This window comes from Perognathus longimembris, chromosome 2, assembly GCF_023159225.1.
Source record: "Perognathus longimembris pacificus isolate PPM17 chromosome 2, ASM2315922v1, whole genome shotgun sequence".
Classification (NCBI taxonomy): domain Eukaryota; kingdom Metazoa; phylum Chordata; class Mammalia; order Rodentia; family Heteromyidae; genus Perognathus; species Perognathus longimembris.
Genome location: NC_063162.1, coordinates 89,373,806 through 89,395,828, shown reverse-complemented (window position 1 = coordinate 89,395,828; position 22,023 = coordinate 89,373,806). Strand labels below are relative to the sequence as shown.

At 38.8% G+C, this 22,023-nt stretch overlaps 1 protein-coding gene across 3 annotated transcripts in view; it reads right to left on the bottom strand.

The window, feature by feature from the left end:
* Rapgef5 (Rap guanine nucleotide exchange factor 5) overlaps window positions 1–22,023 on the bottom strand; it is a 232,458-nt gene that overhangs the window by 46,331 nt on the left and 164,104 nt on the right. For all 3 annotated transcript variants that reach the window (XM_048339709.1, XM_048339711.1, XM_048339710.1), the window contains exon 11: window positions 21,619–21,707. In XM_048339709.1, the coding sequence (XP_048195666.1) occupies window positions 21,619–21,707 (89 nt within the window). The remainder of the gene's footprint in view (window positions 1–21,618; window positions 21,708–22,023) is intronic.

The window sequence follows — 22,023 nt, the reverse complement described above, 5'->3', positions numbered from 1 at the left end:
AAATAAGCAACCCAAAAGAGCATTAAGATCTAAGATCCCTGAATACTATGCAGAAACACAAAAAATGGTGGTAGTAGAGGGAAGGGTAAGAATAAATTTAGCCACAGAATCCATTGTTTACTAAAGATTTGAAAAATTCTCTACAAAGAATGCCTCAGGCAATAAGATAATTTTCTTTTTCTTATAAAGTTCTGTTAATAAACAACGCATCTCTTTTTTTTCCCTTTGCTAAAACGTCATGTATATTTGTGGGTAGAGATGTTATACAAAAAAAACAAGGAATAAATAATGTGCTTTAAAAATAAATTTTATCAGACTTTCAACATCTATACTCCAGTTCTACAGGGAATAAAGCCTTCACATTCTAATAAATTAGGCCTTTGCAAAGCCATTTGCTTTCATCCAGGGCCAGAACAATGGAGAGTAAAACCTAGGAGACAGACATATATCAAGTCCCAAGGCAGTATCTCTAGGATGCTTGAGGGAGGGAGAGAAATTCAGAGAAGAGTGGATGCAAGCATGAGGCCCTAGATCCATCCCTGGAACTACAAAAAAGTGGAGCTAGGAAAGTAACACGCTGTGGGATTTTTTGTTTGTTTGTTTGTTTTAACCATGGTGAAAAGAGACTAACTTGAGTCCAGCTACAATTGAGGAGTAGTTATAGAGCAACAAACACATGCTCCCTCCTTTCTTTTTTTTCCTACTAACAAAATCAGGTTCATGTTTTTTTTTTAAAGACCTCTGTGTCTGGATTGTTGGCCAAGTCTTTCTGACATGTAATAAGGAGCTGTTAACCAGGCTGACTCTGACCTGCAATATAACTTCCAAAACAATAGAAAATGATGTGCTAAACTGCAAAGGAGCCTGGAATAGTTGTTTTTGCCTCATCTTCCTTAAGATTCATTTTATAGTGTGATTTAATTTCCATACCTTTTACTTCCTGGACACAAAAGTTTTAGTTCTATGAAACAGTAATAAAACAATAGAGATACAGTGATTATACACTACTAGAGTGTCTACCTTCCCAATGCTACATAAATTGAAACCTCACCCCTAGTTTGATTACATTAGGAGTGAAGGATTTGGAGGATTAGATGAAGTCACATGAGTGGAGCTAGTGAAGGGGCTTAGTGTCCTTGTAAGTATCCTGTGAACACTTGCTTTCTCATCTATTCTGTGAGGACATAGTGCAGTGCCTGTAATTCATGAGCCTGGGATTCAGCCCGTACCAGATATTCTGCTAGTCCTTAGATCTGGGACTTGTCAGTCTCCAGAATCATGATATGAAATGCATGTTAGTTGTTTATAAGCCAACCAACCTATGTTATTCTGATTCAGAAGCCTGGGCAAGGATATATACTCAAGAATAGACTTTATAAATATGTAGTTTCAAACAGTTGCCTAGTAAAGAACTCTATAGCTCTATGGTAAAGAGTGAATGAAAGAAAAAGCCTAGACTTTTGCATTACATATAGTCATTTCCTTTTTTACTCTATAAGGTGATCATTTCAAACAGAGGACACATATTTGAATGCCAAAGTCTTATAAAAGTGTTACAGCTGGCATCTATAGCCCCACATAAACTGCGGGGACTGATTTTGTTTGTTTTTGCTGATTGTGTCTGTATTGTTTTGTTACAGAATATTTAAATAATTCTGATCCACGTTAAGTAATTGAGTCCAAATAGTAATATTAAAAAAATGTTTTCTTTTCAATTGCAAGATGCTGTTGAGTTCTGATGACTCGACATCTGGAATCCTAGCTACTCAGGAAGTTGAGATATGAAGACCCTGGTTTAAAGACAGCCTGGGCAGAAAGGTCTGTGAGATTTTTATCTCCAATTAAGCCCTGAGTTCAAGTCCTAGTACTGGCACATGCACACATGTACAGCACACACACACACACAATACGATATGGTTAAAGCAAATCAGGGGTGTTAATGAAGAGCATGATGAAATTTTTGTTCTTTTTTTTCCAGTCTTGGGGCTTGAACTCAGGTCCTGGGTGCTGTGCCTGAGTATTTTTGCTCAAGGCCAAGGCTCTACCACTTGAGCCACAGCACCACTTCCATGATGAAATTTTTGTTAAGGATATTTATAAGTAAAACTATTCTTTTGTGTGGGGGAGGGGGGCAGTCCTCGGGCTTGAACATGGGGCCAGGGCATTGACACTAAGCTGTTTTACTCAAGGCTAGCATTCTACTACTTGAGTCACAGCCCTACTTCTGGCTTTTAGTGATTAGTTGGAGATAAGAATCTTGCAGTTTCTTGCCTGGGTTGGCTTTGAACTGTGATACTCAGATCTCAGCCTCCTGACTAGCTAGGATTACAGGCATGAGCCACCAGTACCTGGAGTAACAGTATTCTTTATCGAAAGAATAAATTGGACCAAGATCACCTGCAATGTACAGTAAGCCACCTAGACTTAGTGTTGCTCACATTGCAATGCACCAGCAAATCACTAGGTCTAACTCTCTTTAAAAGATCTTCAGATGTGCAAAGGTGTTAAGTTTAGTATGGTAAGGCTGAGATGTATACCTGATCACACAATACATAGCTTACATTTGTGGAAGATCAAGGATGCCCTCAGTGTAGTCACTGTGTTAAGTTTCAAATATATGCACAACAAAGGTAGGAAAAACATTAGTGTAATATCTGCTCCTAAACTGGTTAACCAGGCAGTACAAGATAATGACTAACTATAATAATGAAAAACGTGGGGATATATAATGCCTCTCACTGTGTTTTTTTTTAAAGGTGGTTTTAATTAAAATTAACCAAGTGCATTAGCTCTAAAAATCTAGGCTATTCTGGAAACAAAGTAAGAAAGCTAGCACTTTGGGATGCTACTGGACACTAATGTGCCTACAAATGGCTTCCATAAAATTCCACTGTGCTATATGTGGTTGATGAAGTTCTCAATATCTCTGGTCTGATTAGAAATTAGAGGGGCTGGGGATATGGCCTAGTGGCAACAGTGCTTGCCTCGTATACATGAGACCCTGGGTTCAATTTCCCAGCACCACATATACAGAAAATGGACAGAAGGGGCGCTGTGGCTCAAGTGGCAGAGTGCTAGCCTTGAGCAAGAAGAAGCCAGGGACAGTGCTCAGGCCCTGAGTCCAAGCCCCAGGACTGGCCAAAAAAAAAAGAAATTAGAAAGTTCTGCAGGTCATGTTATACACAGGCAGTAAGGACAAAAGAGTAGACTAGAATTTACTTTGTGATCTTCGCATGAGCCACCAATACAGAGAAACCACTACACTGAGTGACATCGAGTCCCTGACATGATCTGCATTTTAAAGTGCCTGATATGACAGACAGGCTCAAATGTTCTTACACTTAGCTGCATTTAATGAGGTTGGAACTATTCTCTAATCAAGATTTAGTCCATTAGTAGCTGAGATTAAAAAGAAACCATTAACTTTGACACAACCAACCATCCCATGCTGGAACAATCTTAGATAATGAACTGAGTGACAATGAGAGTCGGGTTGGATGGTGGCAAATCTATTTGGCATTCAATTCAATTAATTAGCTCACATATCATAATATTTTGTGAAAGTCTTTGACCCAGAAATGCTTATTTTCCCCTAAGCTAATATCATATTTAATATTCAACACCATTTACCTAATTATCTGTCACAGAAATATTAATTAAAATAAAAACAATGAAGTTACATAAAATCATCTTGAGTTAAAATCCCAATGTGTAGCAAAGTTAAAAAATTCTAATAAATAGAACGCATTCCCAACAACCCTAAATCCAGTCTTTCTCTTTTTAACTACCACATTGTTCTGAAAAATTTCTCTCTATATAACAAGCTTTCCTTTATTATTATTTCAGCATTGATAATTCTGCCAAAGATTCTGAAAGGAACTGAATGATATGAATAAAAAAGGTACAATCAAGATGATGTGCTTCAAAGAGGAGTGCATTTTATTTATAATAGCCGTGCTGTCCCATTGGTATTTAGAGATATTTTTAGAACAACAATGGCTATATAAATGATCCCCTGAAGACTATTAGCTAACAATAGCTATTTAGAAAAACTAGCAAATCCACTGGCATCCATAGTGAGACACTATAATTATCTATTATATTACATAGTACTTAATTAATAGTAATTTAAGACTAGGCAGAAAAGTACTTGTGTGTACATAATAGCATCTTTCATTTAAGCAAATCCACAGTTGTCATATACACTAACACACTGTTAAAGAGATGTATTCATTTTGATTTTCCAACTGTGAATTCCCAGGTATTAGTATACATACAAATAATTTTTTTCTTTGAATTTATATTCATTAACTCAAATCTCAAATTCTTGACTCATCATTAAGCATTTGTGAACAGATTCTCTACTCCATCAAAGTAAAAAATGTTTTTGGAGGTGGGTGTTGTGGACTGAACCCAGGGCCTTAAGTATGCTAAGCATGTGCTCTATCACTATGCTATACATGCCCCACTCCCCCAAGGAAATATTTTGTAATGGATTTAAGACAAAATGTTACAGCATAAAAGTAACATCCAGATAATCATCAAAACGGCAAGCCAAAAATTATGGTTTTAGGTACTATAGTGATTTGAAATAATATATAATATATAATTATACTAATATATAAATTCATCAAAATCTATTTTTATGATAGAAATGGCTCCACAGTTATGACTAGTTATACTAACATGGTACAGATTTCTCTATCACCTCCTATTTAAAATTTTGAGACATAAGAAAACAATCGTCTATTTTCATTTGAATTTAAATGAATTTTTCTTTTATGTATCAATTAAAACAATGCATTTTTATGTGAGCTGTAGGAAGCACCAATAATGCCCAGTTTACTTCTGCCAAACACAAGTTTGAGCATTTTAAGAGATGCTCAAGGTGGGTCAGTAAGAAGTGTGGCCAGACCCTTCTTATAGGCTTCCATTATGCAGGTATAGCCAAGAACTGGATGTAAATGTTATAAAAAGGGTTAAACTTAATGATTTAAAAAAACATCAAAAAGAACACATACTCACCTAAAATCTATCATAAGGAGTATAGAATTACTTAGGAACAATTATAGAAATCTTCCTTGGTTATTTTTAAAAGGAAAACGCACTGCAATCATGAAAGCACTCATGTGGGAAAGCAAATTGCCAAGACAGCAAATGGAAAGAACTCTGACAGGCAACTGCTTCTAGCAGCCATTTAATCTAACTATGGTAATGTGAATATTGGACATTACTGTACTAACTCATATTCCCTGAAGGACTGTCAGCAGTGCGATTTCACCTGCGTTCTACTCCGGATGCAATAGAATTTAACCTTGATTTCAAGGAGCCAAGAAAAGCTTTGAACTTGAAAGCGCCTACTCCTGGCCCTGGAATGTTATAACTTAGTCATTATTATTGTTATTATTATTTTAGAAGTACTGCCAAAATATAACCTGTAATTTGATAAAGAACAAATAAATTTCTTTTAAAAAATGTTCTGAGTTTGAAGTATAAAGTGCTAAACCATTAAAGCTGTGTATGACTCTGTCTACCCCAGTATATCTTATGTTTCTGAAAGGGATATTATTGTACCTGAATAGAGCTGATGACCAATTTAGTTCATTTAATTCTAGCCTATTTTCAATTTCACCAGGTTTGCCTAGTCATTCTGCAATTACCAAATCTTGAGATGTAGTTATTATATTTTTACATATATATTGCACAAAGAATGCTTAATTAATGCTGCTTATGTTTCAAAACTTATCCTTTTAATGACAGGAACTTACTACCAACAGGGTTTGAGTATGCTTTTCAAATGAATCAAACAGATTTTCAAATGAACTATTTTTCTTTTAACTTGTAAAGTGTTTTTTAACTTGAAGTTTCCAGATCATTCTTCATTTGAGCAGAAATAATTTGAATTCAACAGGCATTATGTTGTTTGAATCACACACCACCTTTTAAGAACATATGTAGGTGAATGGAACAACAGACAGTATGGTAGTGTGCCTTCTGCAGACTGTGACATGCACAGGAAGAGCCACAGGTGTGGCTCACCCTGGGTGAAAGGCAGCTGTCCCAGTCCCAGTCCCAGTCCCAGTCCCAGTCCCAGTCAGCTGCTCTCACCATCTACCCACAATTATAACACATTTGTGGTTCCTATTGTGTCTTCCAAGCCAGCTCCAAAACATTGTTGAGAATGCAAATCATATATCTTTACCTAGCAGAGCTATGTTGAAGATTCAATAAAATAGTACAAAATGTAACTAGAAGAAAACCTGGCATATGCCAGGTATTCAATAAAGACTACCTGTTATTTATTTCACAAAACCAAGCTATTTAGATGCTGTTCCAGTTCTTTTGGTGCAACCAACCAACCAACAAATTCTGAGTATTGAAAACTTCTAAGAACCATTAGAGGAGAAAGATGTGAAGTAAATACAAGCAAGGGAATAGACATAGGTGTGTCTGTGAGCTACAGGCCCTTAAAGATGTTTTGAGCTTGTTGACAACATTTAAAAACCAGGCTAGATGACATATTATAGGCTCATACCTATAATCCTTGACACACAGGAGGCTGAGATCAGGAGGATGGTAGTTCTAGGCTAGTCTAGACAAAAACATTCACAAGCACAACAGAAAAAGCTAGTGGTGTGCATCTGTCATCCTAGCTACAGTGGGAAGTAGAGATAGGAGGCTCACAGCCCAGGCTGGCCTGGGCATAAATACCAAACTGTATTTAAAAAATAACCAGAGCCTTCACTTTGACAATAAGAACAATAATAACCAGAGCAAAAAGTACTGAAGTATAGTAGGGTGGCAGAGTACCTGATTAGCACAAAGCCATTAGTTCAAACCCAAGTGCCACCAAAAACAACAAAAAAACCCTATCGGATCTGGTGACATCAGGCCTACTCTCATATTGCAATAGTGGTTTACAGTGCAATTACCTTTTTATGCAGGGTGTGTGTTCCAGTTTATCAACATTCTGCCTTGTGGCTTTTTCACCCATTCACTTTGTGGATATGCAAGTTTTCTAAGTCCTCATCTACATTATGGTTGTGAAATAATACAAGTCACTGTTGTATAATTAGAAAGCTAAAAAGTAGGTCACAGCCAATTCCTAGAAAGCCTCTGAGATTTTGAGTAGGGAGACTGGGGTTCACTCCATAGAAAAAGAGGTGAATGGAAGCTTTCAAGGTGAGGAGTGACATGAAAGATGCAGACTCCAAGAAAGACACAGAATTAAGTTAGCTGTATATTGGAAAAGTCAGACTAAATAAAGGAAAGGGCATTGAGTTTTCCTTTATAAACACATAGCATCTGGGTTCCCTTAAATACAGTAAGTGAATCTAGTAGGTAAAAATGTCAAAGACAAGAATTTGCCTCAAAGGGTTAGACTTGTGGGCAATGGTAAGAAAGGTGATTTAGGGAAAGGGAAAGAACAGAAAGGGGGACAATTGTCATAGAAGCTGAAGATAGGAGGAGTTGAAATGAGATAAGCCCTTGAAGGCCACTAGATGTATCACGTGTATAAGTATTTAGTCTAGAGGCCTTGGAGAGATATCTGTTGGAAAATAATAGATACTCTAATCAGACTAGAAGAAGGAACTAAGAGTATTTTAATAATCAGTTTTTAGAGGCTTTATCAATGCTGTTTTTTCCCCAAAGACTCTTGTAACAGTTGTAGGGCTCATTGATTAGAAATAGCAGTTGCTCTCAAATAAGCTAGGAGGAAAAAATTCTTTATGATCAATGTAAGTAACATTTTATTTATAACAGCATGGATCAGATGTGTGAATTGTCATGGGTATGACGCCTTCGATACCCATCTGCCAGCATCTACCAATAAAAATTAATATCCTAGTTCTAAGATTCACTCAGTCTAACATAATTGACCTCTCAGAGCGGTGGCTGGCTCACATGATTAACCTCACACAGTGAATTCCTAAGACACAAACTGTGCTCCTAAGTGCTTGTCAACTAAACAGGCCCCAGCTTCAGCAAACAAAGAAAACATTAATTTAAGCATAATAACCTAAATCAAAAGCCTGAGACATAGTTATTTCAAGCAATTAATAGTCATTCTAATACTTGAATCAATTCAAGTCCCAGTGTGATGTTTTTACCTCTTAAGCACCAAGAAGAATCTACTTATCAGCTTCTTTCTGAAACGAGAAGTCTTATCATTCTGAACAGTTATCTTTTTCTGGACACTGAATTTTAGAAAAGGAAAATTACTTTGTAGCTAGCTAACAAATTCTAAGACTACATGTTAAAAGATGCCAAGGGAGACTCAACTGCTTTTTTCCTTTCCAGTACTAGGCTTTTTGCGCTTAGTTGGCTTTTCCACTCAAGGCTGACATTCTACCACTTGAGCCACAGCTCCACTTCGAGCTTTTTGTTGGTTAACTGGAGAAAAGTCTCATAGACGCTGGCTGGCTTTGAACTTTGATCCTCAGATCTTAGTCTCTGTAACTAGGATTACAGGCTCAGGTGCCTGGCTACAACTACCTATTTACAGCTAATACATGGCATAACAGCTAGATAAAGGAAGGATAAAAAGCTATTCTATGACATATATCAATTTAAAGTAAGCATAACCAAGACTCCTATATAACATGGCACAAGAGCTTACACAGGCCAAAAATTTCCAATTCAACAAAACAAAATTGTCAAATTAAAAATAATTCCTAAGACAAATTATGAACCAGTAGCTGACCACAGGCATAGCTTTATGCTCTGCTTTCCAGAGCAGTCTTTAGAGAGTTTTCTTTAATAATCTGCAGCTGGTTTGTTTCATACACTGGTGAAAGGGAGGTTTGTGGCTTAGAATCACTAGGAGGGAGAAGAGGTTTGGTAAGCAACCATTTACCAAACTATTGCTCAAGACTGAGCACTATGTTCTGCCATAGAGGAGGCAAAGCTGTTTGCTGACTTTTGGAATCTAGTGAGATAATGAAAGGACCACAAATGGCAGCCTTCAAGCCCCAGGCTGATGATTATTCCATGAGTGTGAATGAGCAAGCCTACACCCCTAGCTCTGCCCCTCATCATTGTTAATATTTTGTGCCCTCATCTTTCTGATGACCTGTGGGGACTGCTTTCTCTGCTCCGGCTCAAATGCTTATTTTCTCTCTTATTACCCTCGCATCGTCTTCTCCCCCCACCCTCGGCCTGCAGGTCTGTCGGGGTGAGACGTGGGGGTGTCTCCGTCCTGGCTGCGCGCGACCCGCGTGGCAATGTGACCGCTATCCTACTCTGGGAGCCACGGACATAGACCACGGGTCAGCTTCTGAGAGCGAACTAACTTTATTGAGAGAGGGACAAGGGTAGATGATCCGGGGAAAGGGGGTTGGCCAGGATTCCCATAGGCCACGAGCTGTCAGGTGACCTCCAAGGGGCTGGTCACTTGACCTCCAAGGGGCTACGTCACTCTGAGTGCGCCAAACCAGGGCGGGGCTGGTAGGCGCCAGGCTGGCTGCCGGCTAAGTCGGGGGTCTCTTATCGGACCGGTTTCTCCGGATTCCAATGTATAGAGGATGGAAAGGCCGCATTCCCCAGCTGGGGGAGGTGCCTCAGGCCCCTTCCATCTAGGGGGGAAGATGGACCCCAACAATGACCATTCTTCAACCTGAGACCAACCTGTCATTTTCTCAATGCTATCTAGGGACCTAGCCATCACTTATGTCTTTAGCATACACAACACTACTCCTCACTCTGAAGATCCAAGGATCTCAAAAATTCCTGTGTTAGTGACCAAGGACTAACCTAAACACTAAACTAAAAGATGCTCCTATCATCCTATCAGTCAGAGTACATAGGTTCTTGGGATTCTCTCGATCACGGGACAGAAACCATTATAAACTTTGTTACACTAATATTATATAGAACTATACACGAATAAGCTGCTCTTTAATATAATATTTATCTTCCCATTGCTGGAGTGTGAACTCAAATCTTCCCCTTTACTCAATTTGTTTGCACAGCCATGGGTTTGGCTGGCTGTTTTTTTTTTTTTTTGGCCAGTCCTGGGCCTTGGACTCAGGGCCTGAGCACTGTCCCTGGCTTCTTCCCGCTCAAGGCTAGCACTCTGCCACTTGAGCCACATCGCCGCTTCTGGCCGTTTTCTGTATATGTGGTGCTGGGGAATCGAACCTAGGGCCTCGTGTATCCGAGGCAGGCACTCTTGCCACTAGGCTATATCCCCAGCCCCTGGCTGGCTGTTTTGAAGATGAGTCTCTTCAGACTTTTCTGCTCAGGTTGGCTTCAAATCTCCATCTTTTGGATCTAAGCATCCTGAGTAGCTAGGATTATAAGCGTGAGCCACCAGCCCCGGGCTCCCTTACAACAACACAGATATAATAAATAAGATACATTTTCTTTGCTCCATTAAAAACTTTTAAGAGATTCTATTTGCAACATTTTATAATACCTGTTTTATTTCTTTTGTGAAAAATATTACAAAGAACTTTCAAGTGAAAGATATAAAATTCCCAGTCATGAATTTGATGGCCCTATCAGAAATGAAAAGTTCTTTCAGTTATGCAAGCCTTGCATGTCAAAAATAAATAAGATTATTCTACATATTCATTTAATGTAATGAATAGACAAGTAGTCCAAACACCCTGTAGGCTTATTAAATGGTTAAAAACATACTAAGTTTTTGTTTTTTAAAAGAAGAAATACAAAATTGTGGCCTTGAGTTTACAGCATCAAAATAACCTAACACAAACTCTCATTTATTAAAATTGCAGGCCTGTTTTCCTTTAAGAATCACTTTCTTTTTCCACCATTGAGCATGGAGAATATTTCTTTTAGATATGTGCTTGTCAGCTACAGCAATTCTGTGACACAACACCCTTTAAATGATACAATGGTTTGAATAAAGCATGCTGTGAAATTAACATACAATAATTATAATCAGTGAATGCCATCAGCTAATGTTTTTTCTTCACACTTATGAGACTATCTTAAGTACACACAATTACATACACATACAACTGTTTCATTTTCATTTTCCGATGGGAGGCTAAATTTTTCTTAGGGATGGTGGCCTATATATTTTAAAATTCAGACAAGCACATCTGATCATCACACTCTAAATCCACCAGTTGTCTGGGGAGTGGCATAGATCTCTCAGAAAGAGAGAAAGAGAGAGAGAGAGAGACAGAGACAGAGACAGAGACACAGAGAGACACAGAGAAGGAAAAGAGAGAGACAGAGACCAAGAGACAGAGAGAGAATATTATTTTCAATCTTTGTCATTGTCTTAGAATAGTTTCAAGTAATTTCATTTTCATTCTTAATTTTTTTTTCTTTACTTGAGTGCTAGGGATCTAACCCAGTCCCTCATACAAGCTAGACAAGTGCTCTATGGCTGAATTATACTTACAAAACAAGCCTCAAAAAATTACAGTTGCTGACGTTGGAGGAGGACTATAATTGTGTTAAAGCTGTTAGGTTGTCACTCACTATGGACACACCATCTTATCTTCATGAATTAATTTCAGTATTAGTAGCTTCTTCAGAAAACCCCAATTTTGTATATTGAAAGGGACTTCTGGAATCACAGCTAGACACATTACATGTGTTTCCACTAAAGGACGATAGTAAGAATGCCAAGAGACTCAAAATTTACTGAGAAAATATCACTAATATTTCAGAACAAAATTTTTCTTTTTCTCTCTCTCTTTCTCTCTTTCCCTCTTTCTTTCTTTTTGCTGGTCCTGGGACTTGAACTCCAGGCCTGAGTGCTGCCCCTGAGCTTCTTTTTGCTCAAGGCTAGCACTGTACAATTTGAGCAACACTTTTGGCTTTTTCTAAGTAGTTTTTATTGGAGATAAGAGTCTCATGGGCTTTCCCACCCAGACTGGCTTCGAACCGCAATCCTCAGATCTCAGCTTCCTGAGTAGCTGGGATTACAGGTGTGAGTCACCAGCACTTGGCTCAAATATATTTCTATGAAAACAGAAGTCACTCATATTACACTTGCTATTATTAGACATAATTTGACATGAAGTTCCAGACTTATCTAACAAGGACACTTGGATTTTGCATTTTAAACCAGTTTATAATTTTATAAACTTTGATTCTTGAGAATTGACAATTCGTGTACTAATTAATAGCAACTCTCAGTATTCCAGAAGGAAGGAAGATTATAAACTTGTTAGGCTGCCAGTTTTCCTCTGTTGGCAAACTAATTTCTGATGTAATTCTCTTCTTTCGTAAACTTTTTCATTTTCTATCTTCTGATACTCTTGAAATTCATTTCCTAAAGTCTTAGCAATATTTTAGTTTGCTCCCAAAGTACTTAGATTTATGATTGCGCTTACCCCTTATAAAGTCTACAATAAGATGAACACCTTTTTTTCTAGTGGCAAAAGCTATATCTGGAAAGTAAATATCAGTTTCCTTTTGGAAATACTGCAGCTTTAATTATTCAAATTTTTTACCTTATTGATAAGTATACATACTCAAATGCACATATTACAACAGCACAGAGTCAACAGAATGGAAATGAATCATAAAATTAAAAGTTCAGTGAAGGGCTAGGAATATGGCTTAGTGACAGAGTGCTTGCCTAGCATGCATGAAGCCCTGGGTTTGATTCCTCAGCATCACATAAACAGAAAAAGCCAAAAGTGGCACTGTGGTTCAAGTGATACAGTGCTAGTGTTGAGCAAAAAGAGGCCAAGGACAGTGCTCAGTCCCTGAGTTCAAGCCCCAGGACTGGCAAAAAAAAACCACAATAAAACCCCCAAAAAAACCAAAAATACCTTCAAAAAACTTCAGTGAAAATGTTCAGTCTACATGGTTTCCTATAAATGGTGGTATTTCATTGTATAAACTACATTTCACAGAAATTTTAACTCACTTGTAGACTATAACATTTTTATACCTTTTCATATTGAAATCATTTGTAATACTAATATTTAGATTATAAACATGGAAATGATATAATTAAAAATGTTTTCCAATGATCCATTTCTCATTATAAAGGGGCATTGTTTCCCTATAGGGTATGCTATATGCCTACTTATTACATCCTTATCCATTAGCTATCTTCCTTTGCCCACTGGTTACAATGAAAACTGCCACATTTTCATTAGTAGTCAGTGTGTGCTAATGATCTTACACTTCAGCTTAGTCTCACTTCATTTCACCTTGCTTCATTACCAACAAGGGTATTAATTAACCTACAAACCACTGTCAGTGTAAAAGCATTAGTTCTGTTGTTATCATACATAATATTGCATGTTCAAAGGTGGTGTAGAGTAAGTCAGAAGATGAACATCTTAGATGAAATCCACAGCCACTTTTGAGTGATCTGATTGGGTGCTTGTGCTAGGTTCCCCACCCCCTACTACTCCTGCCTCCTTTCTTTTCCCAACATTTTGAGGCAGTTAGCTGCTGGGGTGGCTATGCTGCTTAGAGCGGAGAAGAAAAAACAGGCCTTGGTGCTGGAGACTAGATTACTGGTGAGTAGTGAAGCACCTGACTTAGGAGGTAAGCTTGAGTCAAATAGATTTTTACTTCAATTACATTTTTCATCCATTATTCTGCTCTCTAGCAGAAATTATCTTTGTGCAAAAGGAGTATATACAGCTCAGCTTTAAATTCAAATGTCTACTCAATCACTGTAACAATTGAATTAAGTTCTACCTCAGCCTGTAAGTCCATTAAATGGGGACAATTATTCTGCACACGGATCCATCTAATGGGGCAAGTTTTGGATAAATGAATTGCCCTCTCAAGTGATCTTTGAACCTTGGATCTCAGATCTGAAAGGGTCTCATGGGTCATGTGGTTTAAGACTTCTACTTTTATAAATGAGGCAACTGAGAAGAAAATTTCTTTCCAATTATAATTATCTCAATATGGATTTATGGAGGTCTCACAATGTCTCAATTAAGGCTGACAAATATGTTCTCTATATTAGTAATCAAGAGAGAAGCTAAGGGAACTGCCATAAAGGAAAGAAAAAACAACAACACAACACAAACCAAACAAAACCAATAACACATGCATAGAGGAGATCAGAAACACGTGTATTTCAATGTGAGCCCTTTTACTCCTGGTGTTCCCTTGGCACCATTAGAAGTTTCTTTCTTTCTTTCTTTTTTAACTGTCACTGTGGATATCTGTTTCAAGGCTGTCTTCGGTGGAAAAACAAGCCCTTACTGAACAGTGCTTCCGTTCATCTGTGTTGGAGGCACACCCAGGCAGCTTGAGTTGGTGCTAATGAATTTTGCCTTTCTTTCCATGATTTTTTTTCATTAGAATGTACATGTACACACACAAATTAATCTAATATTTAAAAATGACCATTTAATAAAGCTGAAAAAGACCATAAGCAACATCCTAGTCCAGGGGAAACTATTTTCAGTTTAAGCTGGTCAAAGGCTGATACCCCTGTGGAACATTCCAGCATGTGATCTTAGCAGCAGCTATTTACCATCCTGGGATGTATGCATACATTTCAAATTTCTTTTATGTTATCTCTTTCATTTTAGTGAGGTTTCTTTCATTTCAGAACTTTGTTTCATGTTAATTCTCTGAATCAGACTCTCTGTGTACTGACATTTGTTTAAAATATGTTCTCCTCCCCCTTCTCTTCCATCATAATCACCACAGCCAATTGGATACAGTGAATACTAAATTAGTACCTCTTCAATGTTAGTTCCTTAACATTTACCACTTCATATATAATATTTTCCATTTGGTTTGTTGATTGTTTCAACTCCACTAAAAACAAACACACACACACACACACACACAAACACACACACACGCTTCTATGAAGATAGGGAATGTATCTATTTCACTTTGAGTTATATCCCTAGCATTTAAAAGGATATCTATAGGTGAGCACTAGTGGCTCAAGCTTTTAGTCCTGTTTATTCAGGAGGGTAAGATATAAGGATCATGCCTCAAAGCTGGTATAGGCAGAAAAGCCTGTGAGATTCTTAACTCCCATTAGTCAGAAAAAAAGCAAGCTAAAGGAGTGGCTCAAAGGGCTGGTCTTGGGGATGCGGGGGAGCTCATGAGAGGAAAATGCCTTCAGTACTGCCACCAAAATAGATAGAATAAAAAGAAAACAAGAAATGTAAAATATAAAAAGTAATATGTCCGCATGATAATAATAATAATAGTAAGTTAAAGATCTCATGTATAGAAACAAGGAATTAAATATTTCTAAGGCACTCAAGCTACATAATTAAAATGCACTGATTATATATATATTTATAGAAGTAGTCTATAAAGTTAAATAAGTACAAAGATATGAGATAGTATTTCATCTCTGGGGGAAAGTGACAGCTTTTCTCCTGCACAGACTATTTCTGATTATCCTTAAAAAATGGCTTGGCAATAAACTTCTGGGAGTGGATTTTACTAGTAGTGGTTACTTTGAAATGTAGTAGTATAATTTCTCAGAGGAATTTTTAAAGTTTCCTATTGGACAAGGTTACATACAAACACACTTAAATCAACACCATATATGGCCAACTGCACCATGGCTTCAAGCTCAGAATCCCACGAGCCTTCTACCTGCTCCTGGAGGCTGCAGATCAGAGTAGCAATATGAAGCAAGTCCTAACTCCCTAAGCCTTTGTGCAATGGCCATGTGATGCCTCCAGAATCCACAGCTCATCTATTCACATTCTAGCTGCCCCTCAGACCTAGAATTCCATGGTTCTTTTTAACAAAAAGAGAACAGAATCTTTATGAATCAAAATGGTTTTAGTGGTCCAACACACTTCAGAGGTCATTTCATTTATATCTTGCTCGAGGTCTCAGGCTGGCTTATTAATGAAGCACATATTGGGAATACAGAGCTTTAAAAGTTTACTTTAGTACTTTTTCTGTGTATGTTCTTCTTCATTAAAACATTATTTTCAATAGAAGCAAGCATTCTTTGCTATGAGAGACTTGAGGACTACCCAAAGACTTCTGTAGTACAACAGAACCGATGTGAAAATTCCAATGAGTTTTGTTCACCAAATCATTACTGTGTCCAAAAGCTGGGAACTCAAATGGCTCTGTGTTCAGTATCTGTGTTCCTTCTGATTATCTTTTGCTTAAAACCACTCTAGTGGAAGGACTGGCAGTGCAGTGAATGAAATCTCACCTTCTCAAGCTGCAGAGGACCCGAAGGCAGGGACATAAGGCTGAACATGCAACACTGGATTGGCAACAGGAAGGAAAGGTGGAGGAAAGAAAGATGATGCCCTAACTTTTGGAAGCCTAGACTAGCTCTTTAGGAAAAATGGAAACAAGATAACCACAAGGTTCTATTTCAAAGGGTTTTAAAACCTGACAGCAGGTTTGTATCACACTCAAGGACTGGCATTAGATTAAGAGTTCTCCTTCTCTCCCTTCCCTTCCTCATCTACTTCCTCATTCTCTTCCTCCATCACCACTACTACAGTCCCCTCCCCACCCTGTTGCTAATGTGTAGCCACAGAGCAGCTACACTGGTCGATCTGTTACATGAACTCATAAAAGAAAAGGTTTTGGGAGAGTAGCTCAGTGGTAGAGTTCTTGCCTAAGCATATGCAAGGTCCTGGTTCCCATGTCCAGCATCCAAAATAAAAAGGAAAGAAATAAACATAAGATAATTCCATGTGCTTATCAACTGTGTAAAATCATGGGAAGATTTTCTACTTTTCCCTCAAAAAGTTTTGGTACTGTAACAGGCCTGCTGTGGTCTGCTAACCTGGGTGGGGAGGTTACACAAACCTTAAAAGACAAGTCAGCCTGTCTTTTAGCTTTGCCTTTTAGGGTGATTACCAAAATTGTGTTCAATCTTTTCAATCACCAGAAGCACTCTTAATTTTCCTCAGCGGGAGGTGCGGGGGTAGGGGAGTGGGAGGGGGGTGGGGAACCACATTCAAGGAAGTAGGGGTGCTAGCCTTGAGCAAAAAAAAGCCAAGCAATAGCTACAGTTCCTGAATTCAAGCCCCAGTACCAACACTCTCTCTCTCTCTCTCTCTCTCTCTCTCTCTCTCTCTCTCTCTCTCTCTCTCTTTTGCTGGGCAGTGGTGGGCCACACCTATAGTCCTAGCTACTCGGTAGGCTGAGATTTGGGGACTGACTGGGTTCAAAACCAGACAACACAGAAAAATCTATGTGACTTATCTCTAGTTAACCAGCAAAAGCCAGTGGTGGAAAAAGCCAAACGGGAGCACCAGGCCTCGAGTTCAAGACCCACTACCAGCACGTACACATAAAAAACGTTTCCTACAGGTTTGATGCTATGGGGAGAAACTGTTATAAAAAATAAGGTGTCCTTGTTTAATCAAGGCTCTGTCACTGTGATGCTAAATAATCCACTGAACTGACCACTAAATGAGCTACTCTTATTCTGCCTAGCAGGCCCTTTTACAGAGGCTGGCCTCTGCAGAAGAGAAGATGCATGTCCTATGCTCTATCTACTATGTGTTGCTCACAGTGAAGAACTGTCTCAGGTGTACTTTGAATGGCTAAGATGAGCTGCAAACATGCACAGAGTGATAGCCTCATGCAGTTATTTTAAAATGCAGCCATACCTTAAGGAAATTAGGTCAGGTCTAATGAGAACCAGCCAGGGGCTTCACTTATCCCTATTATCCTGTTCTCTCTGCTTGTTTGTTTTTCCTGGAATCCTGTCATCATAAAGGCATTCTCTTTAAAATAATGAACAATAATTTAAGGAATTAGGAATAAGGAAATAGAAGATGAAATATTACCTCGCATGCTTTCCCGATGGTAGAGTTATAACAGATGCCAATCCTCCCACCCCTGAAATCAATACCAAGATTTTTTTCTCTACATAATCCATTAGATATAGTTTTCTCCTGTTTTGAAACAGAAATAATTATTTTCTACAAAAGCATCTCTAAAGCAAATATACTTTATCCTCTCCAGGGCAAGGAATGCTAAAACAGAAGCAGTACACAGCAGAACACCAGTGCCAGGGGTCACACTGGCATCTCCATCCTTCCAACTCCTCTACAATCCCTTGGTCTTTCATTCTTGCCTTCCTTTCTTGTAATTCCAAGGCTGGGAATGCCTAGTGATGTCTGCCCTATTTCTGGGAAGGCAAAAAATACAGCTATACAAACTGCTTGTTTTTCTCTAATATTTCAGAATGTTTCAAGTCAGAGCTTGAAAGAGCCTTGAAAGAAAAGGAAAGTTTTGAAATCAGGTTCAATCACTTTCCAAAATGAAAAATATATATCCAATGACTAGATTCTAGTTACTTTCTTCCCATGTGAAAGAATGGACAACTATGGGACAAAAGAAAACAATGTTAACAATACTGTATTTCTATGAATTTCATTGCTGCTTGCTATTTGGAAGTCTTGTTGCTATTTGGAAGTACTGTTGGGAATTTAGTAAACAAAAGGTTAATTATCACAGATCAAAGAAAATTTCACTACTGGATGCAAAGGAAGACCCAAATGTTTGGTTGGTTTATTACTTATTCCCTATCAGCATTTTTCTACTTAAGAGTTTTAAAAGTATGTCCATTCACCATTACATCAATTTCACCAGATAGTTTCTGCCTCATATTACCAAGAGAAGAAAGGTATGCATGTAGGGAATTATAAAAATAAGTACAGTAAGTATATGTAGACCAAATCATTCAACTATATCATCAGTAGGCTGCTTTAAAGCATCTCTAAAATTATTTTTGCTTTTAAAACTCAGCTTGGTAGGATTCTGTATAAACTGTTAACAATTGTTTCTTTATTCTCTGATGCAAGTAGCAACAAAAATAAATGCTTTATCACACAAGTCTTGGCCTTTTCATTTTCTATTCCATTCTATTCAGTTCAGTTTTTCCACTTACATTTTAATACCAATGACTAATCATGTCAACTTGTCCTGTATGAGCACAGCAGGTCCTCTGTTGGGGCCTGAACCTACACCTTCACAACTAAGCTACTTTTGTGGGAAAGACATTCATGTCTTGCTTGATGGTCTCCTTGGCTTCTGGCGGGTACAGGAATGTAGGAATGTAAGAACCCAGAATAGGCTCACCTAAGCTCTCAGGACCATTATTATCTTCCCATGTAGCCCTTCTTCATAGCCACCAGGGCTACCATATGGCAACACTTGGCCCCATATGGCTCCATCTCACTGAAAGGAGCGCTCAAGAACATAAAAACGCCATTGTATACTTTTATTGCAGCCCCTTCTCCTTTTCTCCATCTGTCTTCCATATGGTTTATGCAACTCTATTAGGATCTTGCATACCCAGGCCTCTGATAATGAGGACCGCCAACCCAACCAAGGAAAAAGACCATCACTGCTGTCAGTGAGGCGCATCAATTACTGTAAATATCAGATTCATTTAGTATTCAAACTAAAACACACTGATAACCACTTTTCCTTCAACTTGCATACCATTTATTTTATGTTTATATTTAAAAAACATTTTATCAACTAATGGTAGGTTTTTTTTGGAAGTTCAAAGAACTACACATAACTGCTGTGCAGGTGTCCCTATTATATGCATATTGATTATTCTCTACACGACTGACTTCTTAATTTTTATATTAAAAAAGTGGTTACTTTGGGTCTTTGCAAAACAGTAAAATTTTACACATCCTTCCTTTTAAACTCTAGGGAAATAGGACAGGGATCAGGTAAAGCTGACTTCACCTGGACTTTTCCTGTCCCATCAAGGCTGGAGCTATGAAGATCAAACAACTGAGCAGTCATGCTCCTCTCTGCTTCGTATACAGGACTAATGAGATATATTTGACCCCAGTGTAGGCCTAATTGAGAAGAAAGCAGGAATCCGTCTTATGAGACATTGCTCACATCAACATTCCCAACACGCGGCAGCTCCTAGCATCTGTAGCAGTATTAACAAAGGTTATTTGTCATTTCTAGTGTTAAACAATGAGTCTTAGGGAGCACCTGGGTGATTTTTCTCAAAAGTAGTGAGAATAGGCTGGAGCATAGCTCAGTGGTAGAAAGCTTGCCTAGTTTGCATGAGGCCTTGAGTTTGATCACAGGCATCACAAGAAAAAGAAAAGAAAAAAACAGTAAGGAAAATTAGAAAGAAATCATTATTAAATAATACCTGTGCTTAGAATGTTAAGGCACTTAAGAAGCATTCACCCTTTCATGTATATCACCTTTAATTTGTTCTGGTCTTTCCATGACAGGTAAAATGCCTGTACTATATATAGTTCAAATATCTTGTGTAAAGTAATCCAGAAAATTAAGCCCAGTAGCGTGATGGTCACATCTGATAGAGAGAAAGTCACCTCAGTGCTCAAATGTACAAAAAATCTAATGTACTTGAGAACACTTTTATCCTCCTTGTGGAGTGATGTGTGTGTGTGTGTGTGTGTGTGTGTGTGTGTGTGCGTGTGTGGGTATGTGTGTGTGTGTGTGCGCGTGTGTGGGTATGTGTGTGTGTGTGTATGTGTATACATAGAAACTATTGATCCTCCCCCAATTATATGCAAAATAAAGTATTGACTTGAATTCTGAAGTCAGACAATAAAGTTAATGTAGAATACATGATTGGGTCACAAATCTACTTTTTTATTTTAGTCTATTCACATATTTCATACATCATTGTTTTTCCTATCGTTCTTTATAATGCAATATAGATCCAGGCATCACTCATGTTCAGACAGAACTACAGGGATGGGAGGAAACTCTTGATCTCACCTAAGCTGTGATTTCACAATCCCTCCTGCACAGTCAGGACCTATTTAACGTCTGCACTGAAACAACCACAGCTGTTCTTCCTTGATACAATCAGAATACTGCAAATTGTGGGTGTCATAGGTGCTAGGGTGGCATCAGAAAGGGCGGTTTAGTCAGAGGATTGAGTTGCAAATTTCAAGCTACTGCCAGAGGCCAGATCAGTGGAATAGTTGGTCCAGGCTGGAACAAATTTGAAACTCTGGTTAAGAGAAGCAAGTAATCTCCTTTCTGTGATAAAGAAAATCATAGGCAAGTCATTTTGTAAATAGTGTTTCCAAAAGTGCATGGATGAAAAAATAGATGATATTTTGCTCTCAGGCTGAATAAAAAGGACAAGATGTCTGATCAATAAGGCTTACTTGAATTACAATTTCCCGTCTGGAAAGCTGAGTGTCCCTTTCTGCACCCCCCCCCCCCACCCCCAGGGCTTGCTCAGAGCAGGCAGTTTGTAAACCACAAAGTTACTGCTAAGCATGCCTTTGCTGAGTAGTTGCAGTAATTGTAGACATTTCAGCAGGGAGGCTGCTCCCCATACCCTACCTCTGTCTCAGTCTCAGCACTTCCTATAAGCCAGGTAAATGCCTGACAGCCCCCTCTCCTTGCCAGTGCACAAGGGCTATTGAATGCTGGCCTCTTTCCAATTGCCTTTAGGTAAGATTTGGTAAAAATTACCAGAGAAACTGCTGTCACATCTGCCATCATATCATTTTCTTTGTACAGCTACTTCCCAGGCAGCTGCATGGGAACTCCATGTGTCCATTTACTGGATTTAAACAAACAGCACGAGGCAAAGGGGAGGCACACAAAGCATATGGTCCTGCAGCTCACCCTGGTTTCCACGAACAGTGGAAGCCTCACCCAGGATGCTGAGAAGGAGATGAGCAGCTGGAGTCTAGAAGGAGACCCCCAGTGGTTTACCTGTTTCTTTGTCCTGGACCTCCTCCAGGTGCAAGTCATTCAAAAGGTGCTCCAAGATCTTCTCCGGGGTCCCAGACACCACCACGTATCTGTCAGAGAGCAGAGAGTCCACTGAGTCATCCTCGGTGGAAGACTGTGAGCGGCTGCTCCATTCATCGTCCTCATCCTCCTCGTCGATGTATTTGAAATAAGGCACATCGAAGGTAGGCAAGGGCAGCTCTCTGTCTGAGAGCACGGCCGAATCTTTCCTCTCCAGATGAGGGTCAAAGACCCTCAGGCGGGAGCTGCCCATTGTAAATGGTTCCTGACAAAGGCATCCCCTAAATGCTAAAAGATCCGTGCCATCCCTTTCCTTTCACTGGGAACTGAGTCCATCTGGCTGCTAAGAGCTCTGCAGTCAGCTAG